Raw genomic sequence first — 13,669 nt, 5'->3', positions numbered from 1 at the left:
GTTTGTTTATGTCTTTATTTCAGCTCACTGCCCTGTTCAACAGGAGTAAAATTAATGCAACATTTTCACATTGCGAAGTTGCTTCATTTAGGTGAGTTATTTTTGTGTTCAACCAAAATAATTTCTCTGATGGTTAAGTGAAAGATTGACAAGTTAACAATTTTTGGAACAATGTTAGTTCACCAATATCATCTCAAGAGCAATTGGAGATGGGTATTAAATGTTGGTCCACATAGCCCACATCCACTGGATGAACTGTTTAAAAATAGTTTGAAAGTGCTAGGATTGACACAACATTATACCCACAAATATATCTTTCAATGTTGAATGTTACACATAAGGCTGAATGTTTTCTGATGCTATTGCTTCATATTTGTTTTATATTGCTGCATTTTAATCATTGTCACCAGTTCTTCTAAATGGTATGAGACGTTACCCTGTGAACTGCTGGTTTACCTTTTGTCTGGAGGATGTTTTGGACACTTACTTCCTCAAGTACTGTGTTAGAGGACTGACACTTTGAGAACAGTGACAATTGAAAGTTATTTTAATCAATGGTGCATAGGACAATTGAATTGCCCAAAGTTTGTGAACTTTTGAATGTTAATTAGAATGATGAATAATATTTTCAAGACAGCTTCCTTTTTGGTTAATTTCCACAAATCATTTTTTTCTGCAGCCTTGCAAGTATTGGAAACACCAGTGTGTATGCAATCTGCACGTTTAGAAATGATTCTACTGCTCAGGAAATTGATAAAGTTACTGTGTACCATGTGTTCAGAGACAACACAGAGAATATCTCCACCTTCGGAATATATTCACTGGATAATAACAGCCTCTACGTAAATGGTATTGATCAGTTAATAATGATATTATGTTCAATAGAATTTTATTTTTGTCATTTAAATATAGCATTCAAATTGAATTCAGTTCATTTCAAACAATGCACAAGTTTTATTCCACTCTTTAATGATAAAATTTTATCTTTCACTCACATATGTTTTTTTTATATAGGCTACCATGAATCAATTCCTTTACCGAGTAAGTATACTTCCCATTACTTAGTTCACTTATTATTTCTTTTTTAATCTCATGGTAAAAAAATGCAGAATTCTTTTCTACGATAAAACAAAATCCAATAATTCCCGTACATTCCTTGTGAATAATTCTTTTTCTGTATGATGACTGAGTTAAATTCTGTAATTTAGAATACTTTGAAGATTCAAACAATTGTTTGTGTGTCTCTTGCATCCAGTCTCCTTCATATGTGGACTTTTACAGCCTAACACCATTTGGGATAAAACAGTCCACTAGGCACTGTGGTAGAATCCCTCTACTTCTGGGCTAAGATCTGGATTCAATTCCCACCAGTCTCAGACATGTGTCATTACATGCCTGAACAGGAGATTAAAGTAACTAAATCAGCCCCTTTGATTGCACCCCATCCATGAACTTCAGCATTCACTCCTTCAGCACTAATGTGCAATGACAGGAGTGTGGACTATCTAAAAGATGCACTACATTAACTTAAGAAAGGTCTTCCAACAGCTGCTTCCAAAACGCAACTTCAACCACATAGCAGAAAAAGGCTGCATGCAAACATGACCACCAGCAAGTTGCCTTCCAAGTCATACCATCCTGTCTGGGAACTATAACACTGATGCTTCATAATTCATGGCTTATCCTGGAACTCCTTCAAAACTGCACCGTGGTTGTCCCTACTCACCAAGGACCGCAATGGCTCAAGAAGGCAGCTCACTATTATGTTCTCTAGGGCAATTAGGGTTGGGAAATAAATGCTGGCTTAGACAGCAAGTCCACATTCCCTGAACGGATAGAAAAATAGAAAAAAAAAATCACAGAAATAATGCTTGTAATTAGATCTGCAAGACTGGAGGCAAAAGACTTGGAAAAAATATTCAGTCCAAGACAACTGACGATCCAAGCATTTTGTTTTATTCTTGACTGGAATATTTGTCTCACTGTTGAATCTGGCATTTGTTGCCAATCAAAAATTGCCTTTGAACAGAGGTGCTTACTAAACCATTCCAGAAAGCATTTAAGAATCATCCATATTGCTATTGGTCTCAAGGTGCAAGCAGATCAGCCAAGGTAAGGGCAGCTGATTTCTTTCCCTTAAGGACATTAGGAACCCTCATCTTCCCCCACCTTGATGCATAAAGGCAGCAGGTAGACGGGAACACCAATTTGTTTACCATTACCGAGACCAGGTTTGAGTTCCACATTTCATTCAGTGAATTTATACTCCACAAACTGCTGTGGTGGAAAACCTCTCCCCAATGTATTAGCTTAGGTATCTTAATTATTCATCCAAGATACCATTGCACTATCTCAACCAAATCAAGTACCCACTTATACCCACGTATATCACATAGTAGAAGAAAAAAAAATGTGTTCTGCAATGCTCAAACATATTATGTCCACATGTCAACAGTTCTTGCTTGTCTGGAACATTGTTGTGAGGAACTTTTTCTGGATTTGTGTTTATTTTGCCTGAAATACAAAATGACAATGTTTACTGTACTCTCAGATTACTGTTCTCTTTATGTTTCCTGTTAGCAATAACACCAGCAGTGTCAACAACACAAACTCCAAGTCCAGAAGAGCAATTTATAGAATTCAACGTGACGTTTGTTGTCATTAACTTAGAGTTTACACAACCTCTACAAGATTCCAATTCATTACTATTCAACTCTGCTTCAAATATTATTTCTCACCAGGTAATAAGAAGATTACAGCATTATACCAATAACGATTACTTCTCAGAAAAAAAGGCAGTGTAGCATTGACTGATGCTTTAATTGAAATAAAATAATTTAACTGTAAGAGATTTTTCTTCTAAAACTGTGATTATGATTTTGTTCCAGCTCACCGAACTGTATGGCAAAAGCAAAATTAATGCAACATTTTTAACTTGCCAAACTATTTCTTTCCGGTGAGTGGCCATTTCTGTAATTGCAAATTAGACTGAAGATTAATTAAAATTATGAAGCCACAGTGTTCAATGTTAAAAGGTAACAATGCCTGAAATTATGTTCGACTTGTTGTATATTATACTTGGCAGAAAACAATATTCACTCTGAGAATCTTGTGCATACCTCCATTGCATTTGAAGTATTAGTCAAATAAGTTTTTCTTTTAGCTGTTCCTTTCCAGCTTTGAAGTTTGGAGCACCCTGATAGTCAGTGATGAAGGGCATATTTTTGAGAACAGAGTTAATGGGAAAGTATTTCAATTGCTGGAGCAGAAGTTGATTCCAATTCGTTTGAATTCTAAACATTATTAGTGACTATCACAATGTTAATTGTAAAAAAAACTTGACAGATCAACTTTTATTCTTTGCTAAACCTTCTAACTGAATTTTATTTTACAACAGTCCAACAAATATTGGCAGTACCAGTGTGTACTCAATCTGCACGTTCAGAAATGAATCTACATCCGAAAAGGTTGATGAAGTTATTGCCTACAATGTCTTCAGGAACAACACAAAAAACATCTCTACCTTAGGAGCATACTCACTGGACAATAACAGCCTTTACGTAAATGGTATTGATCATTTAAAGAGAATATTCTGTTCCATTATATTTTCCATTAGTATTTCAATATATTATTCAGATACAGTTCAATTAATTTTAAACATTTTTTTTTCGCGGAGATTCCAATTAACATACTTTGTACCAAATACTTGTAATTGTTTTTTTCAGGTTACCATGAATCAACTCCCTTGCCCAGTAAGTCTTATATTGTTTCTTAGTTCCATTAATATTTCTCATTAGTTGTGAGAGTGGCACAAATTCTGGTTTTAGTTTACTAGCTTTATCGATACATTATTAAATGACCCTATTATTGCAAATGAAACGTTTCTCTTTTCTTAATCGAACTTTTAGTAAAATTCTCAGCTTGAAAATCTGCTTTTAGTTCAACTATAAGTTTTTACACTTCTGTTAATTTTACTTAATGTGTAGATTTTGAATAGACTGAGTTTCATACCTGCCACCTGAAAAGCTGAAATGCATTGCTATTGATGCTGGCTGTCTAGCAGGCTCCAACAAGTTTTAATTAAAATGAGATTTCCACCCCTCATCTGGGAGAAAGTTAAACCACAAAGAGTTACCAATAAATCTGATTGACAGCAATTCCATAGCCCCAAGTGCTGCATATAGCAAGCTGCCCCCCAGAGTTTAAGTCTTAGGGTTTAATCTTTGATAGCTCCTTCCAAACCCCATAACCTCTACCTTCTAGAAGGACTAGCAGATACATGGGAATAACATTCTAGCAAGTTCCACTCCAAGACCTTCATCATGCTGACCAGACACTGTATCATTGCTCCTTCAGTATCACTGGGTCAGCATCCTAGCCCTAACTCTCTAATGACATTGTGAGTGTACCTGCACCAAATGGACTGCAGCGGTGGCTTAGTGATTAGCACTGCTATGATCTATGATCGATTCCAACCTTGGGTGACTGGTTGTGTGGAGTTTGCACATTCTCTTCTTGTCTGTGTGGGTTTTCACTGGGTGCTGTGATTTCGTCCCAGAGTCCAAAGACTAGGTAGATTCGCCATACTAAATTGACCTTAGTGTCCAGGGATGTGCAGCCTAGGTGGACTAGCCATGGGAAATGCAGGGTTTCAGGCTTAGGGTGGGGGGTCTGGGTCTGGGTGGGTTGCTTTTTGGAGATTTGATGGGCCAAGTGGCCTCTTTCTGCACACAGTCAGGATCCTACGATTCTATGAAGAAAGCAGGTCACAGCCACTTTCTTAGGGACAAATTAGTGATGGACAATAAATTCTCGCCCAGCCAACATTGCTGACATCCCATGAATGAATAAAAAAGAAAGGGACAGGCTAAGGTTACATCTGGACCCTCCCACCCATCCCCATCTACTTCCCACACTGAGCAAGTTCAATTTCAGCGACTCCCTTCAGCTCTAGACCCCTCCTGCTAGACTAAACATTGAAGCTGGGCATCCATTTGTTTGCCCCTTAACAACTTCAATTGAGGCAGGGACTGACTGAGGTCTCACACTCACCACCATAAAATTACAGAAAAGTCAGGAGAGGTGTGAACTTGACCCTCTCCACCTGCCCTGCACACCTACTGGTGGAAGAACATAAAACTATGATATCTAAGTCAGTAAGAATGAAAAAATGTTTCTTAACAGAGAAGCAATCAGTCACACATTCCTTGGTTAGGGCAGCTTTTGTACCAAACACATTTATGAAAGCAATAAGTTCTTTTTGTGTGAAAAAGACAAACTTTTCCATCCCAACCTGCCACAAAGTATTTTGATGTGATTTCTGTTTTCTTGGTTTATTCAAACTTCACTCTGGAAGAGAAACGATACAATTGCAAAGATCATTTTACTCCCAGTTTAACATTTCTTCAATTTATTTTAACAGCACCAGTTGTGACCACAACTGCAAACCCGCAAGTCGAGTCCTTCGATTTTAATGTGACCTTCATTGTTACTAACTTGGTACCAACAACAAATCTAATAGCATCCAATTCTGCACTACACAAATCTGCCTCAAATATTATTAATTTCCAGGTTAGTTGATAATTTAATTATGAATACAGATATATTATTTCATTAAATACAGAATTTTCCCAATACTGTGTCTGTTCCTTTCCTTCAGTTAAACAACGTGTTTACAAACAGCAACATCAATAGAACATTCTCAAGCTGCAAAGTTCAATCATTCAGGTAAGGAATGTTGACATTACTTCAGTCTTATTATTGTTATTATCATTACTATTTCTAAACTTATTAAGAATAATTAATACTGCAAAAATAGTTAGAACTATGATGTATTCTCTCAGGTTCTTATTGCTGTCTCAGTACTCAAATCTAATTGATATACTCGCTGAAGGAAATTGTTTGTGGCTTTGATCGATATTTGTCCCATATGACTTTGTGTGCAACGGGGCATGATAAAGCATGGTGTCATGGTAAAGCAAATTATGTTCCAAAACATTGCTGGTCTTAATAAGATCGCTCCCCCACCAAAACAACCCAGGGAACAGGGTGAAAATGTTGCACTCTCAGGAGGACAGTCTGTTCCCTCCCAGACTAGCCATTTCACCAGTGCCCTCGCTGCTTGCTCCTCTAGCTAGCGCACCCAGAATTCTGCTTTCTATATCAGGAAGGCTTGGCTTGCAAGTTGGCCTCCTAATCCCAATACTTGAAGTCATCTTCCAAGGTCATTTGTACTCACTTCCACTCAACATGTAGCCTACACTTTCAACAGTAAGCACTTAGAGCTGGTAACCAGGATTGTGAAGCTAAATAAGCCAAATATTCAATTCCTTTCAAAGATATGCATCTTATGGGCAATCTGTCAACTAGGGAATACTTAGCAACTGTGTCTTAAATAGAGCAAATGCAAGTTGAGAGTGAGTTGCAAAGAATTATTCAGCAAAAACTCTGAGCTGGCATTCATTTTAGTTCCAACACATAGAACTTCCATATATTTTGATGTTATACATTGATGTCCAAAAGGTCACAGAAGATTCTCTTAGGCAAATTGAATTTATGGTGTTTCTTAATTTATTTAATTAAATAACATTTTCCATTTTACAGTCCAGCAAGTGCTGTGAGTACCAGTGTATACACAATCTGTACATTCAGAAATGATTCCAATCCTCAGGAAGTTAATAGAGTTACTGCGTACCACGAGATCAGGGACAACACAAATGGAATTTCCACCCTGGGAGCATATTCACTGGATAGCAACAGTCTCTATGTGAATGGTATTTATCATTTAAAGATCTTTTCTTTCATGTTGAATGTGTTTCTATGATCAATTTGGGAAAGTGTAACTAAACTAATGTATCCTGTTGCACAAAGTGATGATGAATTTCCAGCTGACTCATTTTACAGAAGACATATTTTGATTTTCAGGTTACCATGAAGAGGCTCCTTCAGCCCGTGAGTATGGTCCCTGTTTCTATTGTCTCTCATGATTTTCTTTATTGCAATAGAAAACCTTTATTCAATTCTAGTTATAAATTGTCAAATACACACACATAATAGAGCTAGTTCACCATTATTTTCCAGTTGGATTGTATATCTAAATTCTTGGACTGAGAGTGTTTATGACTTAACTTCTGTAAATGATGTGTTATCCTTTCCCCTTCACATGAAGCATTTCTTGACAGGCTAACAAGATAGCTGTTTCTTGCTGTTAGGATAAGCAACTAACAGTATCTGAAATTAGAACTGTTGGCCAAATTTAGACATAAGCCAGAAATTTTGGGATGATGAGATTTCTCTGCCTGCCTGCTACCAGAAGAATGAATGGTGAACACACTGGCACCAATAGTGGCTGGTCTATAGCCATTTAATTTCCCCAATCAAATATTAATTGGCAGGAGTCGTGACTTCTACCTTTCACTCAGGAGAAAGTCCCATCTCAAGGAGTTAGCATTCAATGTGATTGCTGACACCTCTCTAGCAGCACTGAAGCTACAGTGAACAGGATAGGAATGCAAGTAATCCCCAGGGTCTAAGTTCAGGGAACAGAATCAAACAAATATGCAGGAGGGGTTAAAGGCCTGCAGGGGATCAGTGTGATTTTGGGTGTGGGGGTGTTGTTCGTGAAAAGATTAAGATGTGTGTTGTGGTATAATTGCATACATGTAAATCACATGTACGACTGAACTCATGAATCAAACATCATTAAGAGAAAAGAGACCAATATATAATGAGTATGTGAGGAGAGAGGTGTCAGCCACCAGTCAGCTGTAATTGCTAACCAATGTGTACAGACGCAAACAAAGGGCTGTTATAATTCGCAAGGAGTTGAAGAGCCTTACTTAGTGATAGGAGCAATGTAGCCGAAAATGTGTTGCTGGAAAGCAGCAGGTCAGGCAGCATCCAAGGAGCAGGAGAATTGACGTTTTGGGCATGAGCCCTTCTTCATGAGCCCTTCTTCCTCCTCCAGCATCTGCAGTCCTCACTTTCTCCCTCTCCTGCTCCTTGGATGCTGCCTGACCTGCTGCGCTTTTCCAGCAACTCATTTTCGGCTCTGATCTCCAGCATCTGCAGTCCTCATTTTCTCATAGGAGCAATGTAGGCTCATGGATTGGGTATGCACAGACAGCCACACCCTGAAGATATCTCCAGTTCGCATTCTCATGGGACATGTAAGAGTAATGCCTCAAGCCTCAAGAGAAAGGTTCATCCATAGCTTGTGGGGGGGAGCCCTTGATGTTGAAACTGTTGTAGGAGACATACCCCATCCTTCCCACTCAAGGCCTGAGCAGGGTCACATCCCCCATTCCCCTAAATGTCTCCCGTCTTCTTGGAAATTTGGCTGTAAATGGGCCATAAGCAATGATGAATTCAGTTGGCGCCAGGATGGATAGGCTGACCAATGGCACTCACCTGTCCCCTGGAAAACTATGGCAAGGTGGATTAGTAAGGCCAGTTTAGAGATTCCTCCTCTCCCTCTACCTCTCTGCATACCCACCAAGAAGGCAAATGAAATATTCTGCAATCCAAATCAGTAAGAAAAGTTGAGAGACGTTTCCACACAGAGAAGCAATCAGTTGCAAATGCAATGGTTAAGACAGCTTCTGTACCAAGCACATAGGTGTTCTTTGTGAAAGGGTGAAAAATTCTCCATCCTGCCTCAAAGGTCTCTAACAATGGCATGAAATATTCTGATGTAGTGTCCAAATTCTTGATTTGTTTTACCTTCAATGTGGAATAGAAATGATAGAGTTGCAAAGTTTTTTTAGCGCTCAGCGTAATGATTACTTAATCTTTCTTAACAGCACCATTTGTGACCACAACTCCAAACCTGCAACCACAGTCTTTTGATTTTAATGTGACCTTCATTATTACTAACCTGGCTGCAACAGAAAATCTAATATCATCCAATTCTGCACTGCACAAATCTGCCTCAAATATTATTGCTTACCAGGTAAGTTGGCAATTTACCTGAAATTTACCTACTGTATCCAGGAATCTTTGTACCTAAGGTGGCGCATTTGAGTACACATGACAGTAAAGCTAACCAATTCAATTAAATTACCTATCCATACAAATAAATGTTACTATTAATTATAGGATTTACCTTCTAATATTGGACTATTCATTTTGTTCCAGCTGAACAACCTGTTTAGAAACAGTAATATCAACAAAACATTCTCAAGTTGCGAAGTTCAATCGTTCAGGTAAGTAACATTAATAAAGAAAATTAACATCTGTTTCCAGTTTATTACTAATTTTAGTAATAAAAAATATTACAAAAATGGATGAATCATTTTGACATTAATCAGATTACTGATTGCTGTTTCAGTGCTCTAACCAGTAGATGTCTGATCATCTTTGATATATTTACGAATGATAAAAGGTTTGATTGCTGTGAGCAGTATTTGTCCTACATTATTGAAGATTATGTTGTGGAAAGGGCAGGGCTTCCCAAGTCCCAAGTGGGGTCATGAGCTGAACCTCTGAACGAGGTTTAGCATCTATCCTTCTTCTCCAATTGAGCTTTGCTCTCACAGACTTTCCCCTGTCCTAACCCAATGTTATCACCAGTCTAACTGCTCCCCCCAACCCCTACTACTTTCACCACTCTTATTGGAGGATTTCAACAATCTTCAAACTTCAGAATGGGTCACTGTTGGAAAATATTTGGCAAGCGCTGGAAAAGGGGTTTGCAGAGTGGCACAACAATCCAGAAATCTATCCAACAAAGACGTTGCCACAGGAAATGGGCAGTGGCTTCATGAAATATGAATATCCTGCAATCCCATGAGGATAGTCTCTCCAATTGTATCTTTTTTACCTGGCCTTCCCAAACATATGCCATTCATACCTGAAGGGCACAATCATCAATGGAGCCTTCAAAGCCCACTGCCTAAGGCTATGCTCCAAAGCCATCTGCAGTCTCACCCATTGAACATCATTAGCCTGCACTCTCACGAAAAGGCTCAGAGAGTAGGCAGCCAGGATATTGGGACATAATAGGACAAACATTCAATTCCTTTCAAAGATACTAATTTTCTGGTGGTCAAATTATGAACAGAAAGATACTCAGCAACTGGAACTGCAGAGCAAAGTGCAAACTCAGAATCCTGAGGTGCAAAGAGATATTTAGAAATATTCTCAGCTGGCACTCACTTTAATTGGAACAAATTCAAACTTAGCTCTCAATACCATAAACTGATGCTCACAAGAGCACTGAAACATCAATTCACCAACCTTATTTTATCACAATATTTCTTAATGTAGTTTAATAACTTTGTATTTTACAGTCCAGCGAATGCTGCCAGCACCAGCGTGTACACAATCTGCACATTCACAAATGATTCAAATCCTCAGGAGGTTAATAAAGTTACTGCGTACCATGAGATCAGGGACAATACAAAGGCCATTTCCACTTTGGGAGCATATTCACTGGATAGCAACAGCCTCTATGTGAATGGTATTTAGCATTTAAACACCTTTCATTTTATCAATTTGAATGATTTTCTTCTGAATGATTTGGGGAATTTAACCCAAACTAATAGATATTATTGCACTAATTGGTGATGAATGTCCATCCGACTCATTTTATAGAAGAAACGTTTTTGATTTTTCAGGTTACCATGAAGAGGTTCCTTCAGCCCGTGAGTGTGGTTCCTGTTTCTATAGTTTCTTAATACTTCGTATAATTGTTGTGGGAAACAATAAAATCAACCTATACTAATCTCAGTTCATCAGTTAACAAACACATGCTCCTCATTGAGATTACAATGTTTCCCATTTCAACTATTATTTTCTGGTTTGATCACTTTGATAATTGCTTGAATCCAAACATTTATGACAAGGAGACTTTGTGAGTGCTGTCCTCCTCTCCCAACAGCCTGCTAACTTACCTGCATGTAACATGTAACAAATATCAAGCACTACTTAAATTAGACCAGTTGCCCAAATTTGGATATAAGCACGAAACTCTGGCCAGGAATTTTAGGATGATGGGATTTCCTTTCTTGCTTGCTGAATATTTCCTGTTGAATATATTGCTATCATTGCTGGCTGCCTGCGCCATTCAGTGTTTGAATGAACTGGGGATGGGATGTCTGCCACTTACTGCCAAGCCCTAGAGTGATGCTATCCAGTCTGGTTGGTTGGCAACTCCATAGATCAAGCAATACCCTATATTGTAGAGGACAAGACAGCAAGTCGCCCTCAGACCTAAAGTCCTAGGAGTAATACAAGACAAATGTGGGGATCTCAGTGTATGGATGGACAGTGGGAGTAAGAATTGTTGGGCAGACTTAGTGGGGTGAGGTGTGAGCAGGATCACTTTCCAGGATTCTTCCTTGAACCTGAATGCCTCCTTGTTTGCTTGAAATTTAGGCAGGGCAGAAAATGGTCTTTCATCAATAGGCACTTAAGGAGCTCACTGGAAAGGGTGAGCAGGCTGGGGTGTATGCCTCGCCTGTGACACCACAACATTATGGGAAGACTGGGGAGAGTAGATTGCTACTTGTGTAGTCAGTTTGGGAACACAGACTCCATACCTGCTGGTGATAGAATGTAAAATGTTGCACTCCAAGGCTGTAACAAAATTCAGGGAATTTCTACAAAGAGAAGCAATTAGCCACTTGGTTACTGGTTAGTGTCCCAAATTCAAGGGACAGAGATAGGTATTCCTTGTCAAAAGGAGACAATAATAGCCATGACACTATACTTTAAAAACCTTGATCGGCATTCTAAAATAGTCTGATGTGGTTTCTATATTCTTGATTTGTTTTCCCTTTATCTGGAACAGAATAATGCAAGTATGGGCTTTTTTCAATCTCAATTTAATGCTTATCTATTCTTTTCTTAACAGCACCATTTGTGACCACAACTCCAAACCTGCAAACAGCTCCTTTTGAATTTAATGTGACCTTCGTTATTACTAACTTGGTCCCGACCGCAAATCTAATATCTTCCAATTCTGCATTGCACAAATCTGCATCAAATATTATTGCTTACCAGGTCAGTTAACAATCTGCTTATCAACACTGATGTATAATTTCATTAGATACAAAATCTCCCCTAATACACTGATTTTCCTTTCCTTCAGTTGGACAACCTGTTTACAAACAGTAACATCAACAAAACATTCTCAAGTTGCAGAGTTCAATCGTTCCGGTAAGGAATTTAAAAATCTATTTCAACATTTAAAATTAATAATACAAATATGACTAAAATATCTTGGTATTATTCGGAATCCTGCTTTTCTTTTCAGTGCTCAGATCAGTAATGTTCGAGTTCTGGTAATTTGTTGATTTAACACATACACTTACTGAAATGTTTAGAGGGCTGTGAGCAATATTTATCCTATTTATCTGAGGATTACAATGTGCAAAGGGACATTCAGTGTCAGAACAGTTCAGCAACTGATTCTCAGACAGACTGCCTCCCTCGAAAATGGGCATTGATGGAGCATGAATGTGCTGCACACTCAGGACAACCTGTACCCTCCAAGATTGACCACTTCACCAGCTCTTTCCCTGCTCTCTGTCGACAAGCTAGCCAACTCTATCTCCTAAAATCTATATCCTCCAAAGTCATCTGAGGTCTCCTTCACTGAATGTCAGTAGCCTTCCACTTTCAACAGTAAGCATCTAAGGCAAGCAGGCAGAATTATGGCACATAGTAAATCAAACCTTTCACATCCTTCAAAAGATATTCAGATGACTTATCTGGTCTGTGAAATATCAACAGGAGGATACGCAGTAATTATATCTCCTGCACAGCCAAATTGGAAAGAGTTATTCAGTAAAGATTCTCATTCACTCCAGCTGTAATACTTTGAGGCTTATTTCAAGCAATTGATGCTCTTATTAGCACAGAGGCTTCTTTCTCTAACCTCATTTTGTGGTGATGTTTCCTAATTAATTTTGTTTATTAACTTTGTATTTTACAGTCCAGCAAATGCTGCCAGTACCAGTGTGTATACAATTTGCACATTCAGTAATGATTCCAATCCTCAGGAGGTTAATAAAGTTACTGCGTACCATGAGATCAGGGACAACACAAAGGCCATTTCCACCTTGGGAGCATATTCACTGGATAGTAACAGCCTCTATGTGAATGGTATTTATTATTTTTAAGATTTTCTTTCTATCATAGTGAACATGTTAGTGTGATCAAATTGGGGAAATTTCAATTGATCTAATGTATCTTATTTCACTAATTGATAATAAATTTCCACTTGACTCATTTAATAATAGACACATTTTTGGGTTTTTTAGGTTACCATGAAGCAGCTCCTTCAGCCCGTGAGTGTGATTTCTGTTTCTATATTTTCCTAAGACTTCCTTTTATTGCTGTGGGAAATAACAAAATAATTCTACTTTAATAAATTGTCAAACACATGCACATCAATGGGGAGGGGTGGTGTTTCGCAATGATTCACTATTTTACAGTTTGATCATCCATGTAAATTCTCAAATTGGAATATTTATGTCTTAACAAAGATTTTATATGCTCTATGTTACCCTCTTCCCTTCACAGACAAGTAAAAGAGATAATAGGAACATATAAGGACAAGCTATCAGTAATTGAAATCTGACCTGCCACCCAAAGTTGAACCTAAGCACTAGATTACACCCAGGAATTTTTGAATGGTGGGATGTTCCTTCCTTCTATCTGAAGT

General features: G+C 38.2%; 1 protein-coding gene across 1 annotated transcript in view; it reads left to right on the top strand.

The window, feature by feature from the left end:
• Positions 1-13,669, top strand: part of LOC122565559 (mucin-16-like) — a 30,199-nt gene that overhangs the window by 1,429 nt on the left and 15,101 nt on the right. The window contains exons 2-20 of the mRNA XM_043673939.1: positions 24-91; positions 680-849; positions 1,015-1,041; positions 2,581-2,741; positions 2,889-2,956; positions 3,398-3,567; positions 3,726-3,752; positions 5,423-5,571; positions 5,660-5,727; positions 6,604-6,773; positions 6,925-6,951; positions 8,802-8,950; positions 9,136-9,203; positions 10,290-10,459; positions 10,617-10,643; positions 11,855-12,003; positions 12,092-12,159; positions 12,938-13,107; positions 13,266-13,292. Of these exons, the coding sequence (XP_043529874.1) occupies positions 24-91; positions 680-849; positions 1,015-1,041; positions 2,581-2,741; positions 2,889-2,956; positions 3,398-3,567; positions 3,726-3,752; positions 5,423-5,571; positions 5,660-5,727; positions 6,604-6,773; positions 6,925-6,951; positions 8,802-8,950; positions 9,136-9,203; positions 10,290-10,459; positions 10,617-10,643; positions 11,855-12,003; positions 12,092-12,159; positions 12,938-13,107; positions 13,266-13,292 (1,933 nt within the window). The remainder of the gene's footprint in view (positions 1-23; positions 92-679; positions 850-1,014; positions 1,042-2,580; positions 2,742-2,888; positions 2,957-3,397; positions 3,568-3,725; positions 3,753-5,422; positions 5,572-5,659; positions 5,728-6,603; positions 6,774-6,924; positions 6,952-8,801; positions 8,951-9,135; positions 9,204-10,289; positions 10,460-10,616; positions 10,644-11,854; positions 12,004-12,091; positions 12,160-12,937; positions 13,108-13,265; positions 13,293-13,669) is intronic.

This window comes from Chiloscyllium plagiosum, chromosome 31, assembly GCF_004010195.1.
Source record: "Chiloscyllium plagiosum isolate BGI_BamShark_2017 chromosome 31, ASM401019v2, whole genome shotgun sequence".
In the NCBI taxonomy this organism is placed as follows: Eukaryota; Metazoa; Chordata; class Chondrichthyes; order Orectolobiformes; family Hemiscylliidae; genus Chiloscyllium; species Chiloscyllium plagiosum.
This window is presented reverse-complemented; position numbering and strand designations above follow the sequence as displayed.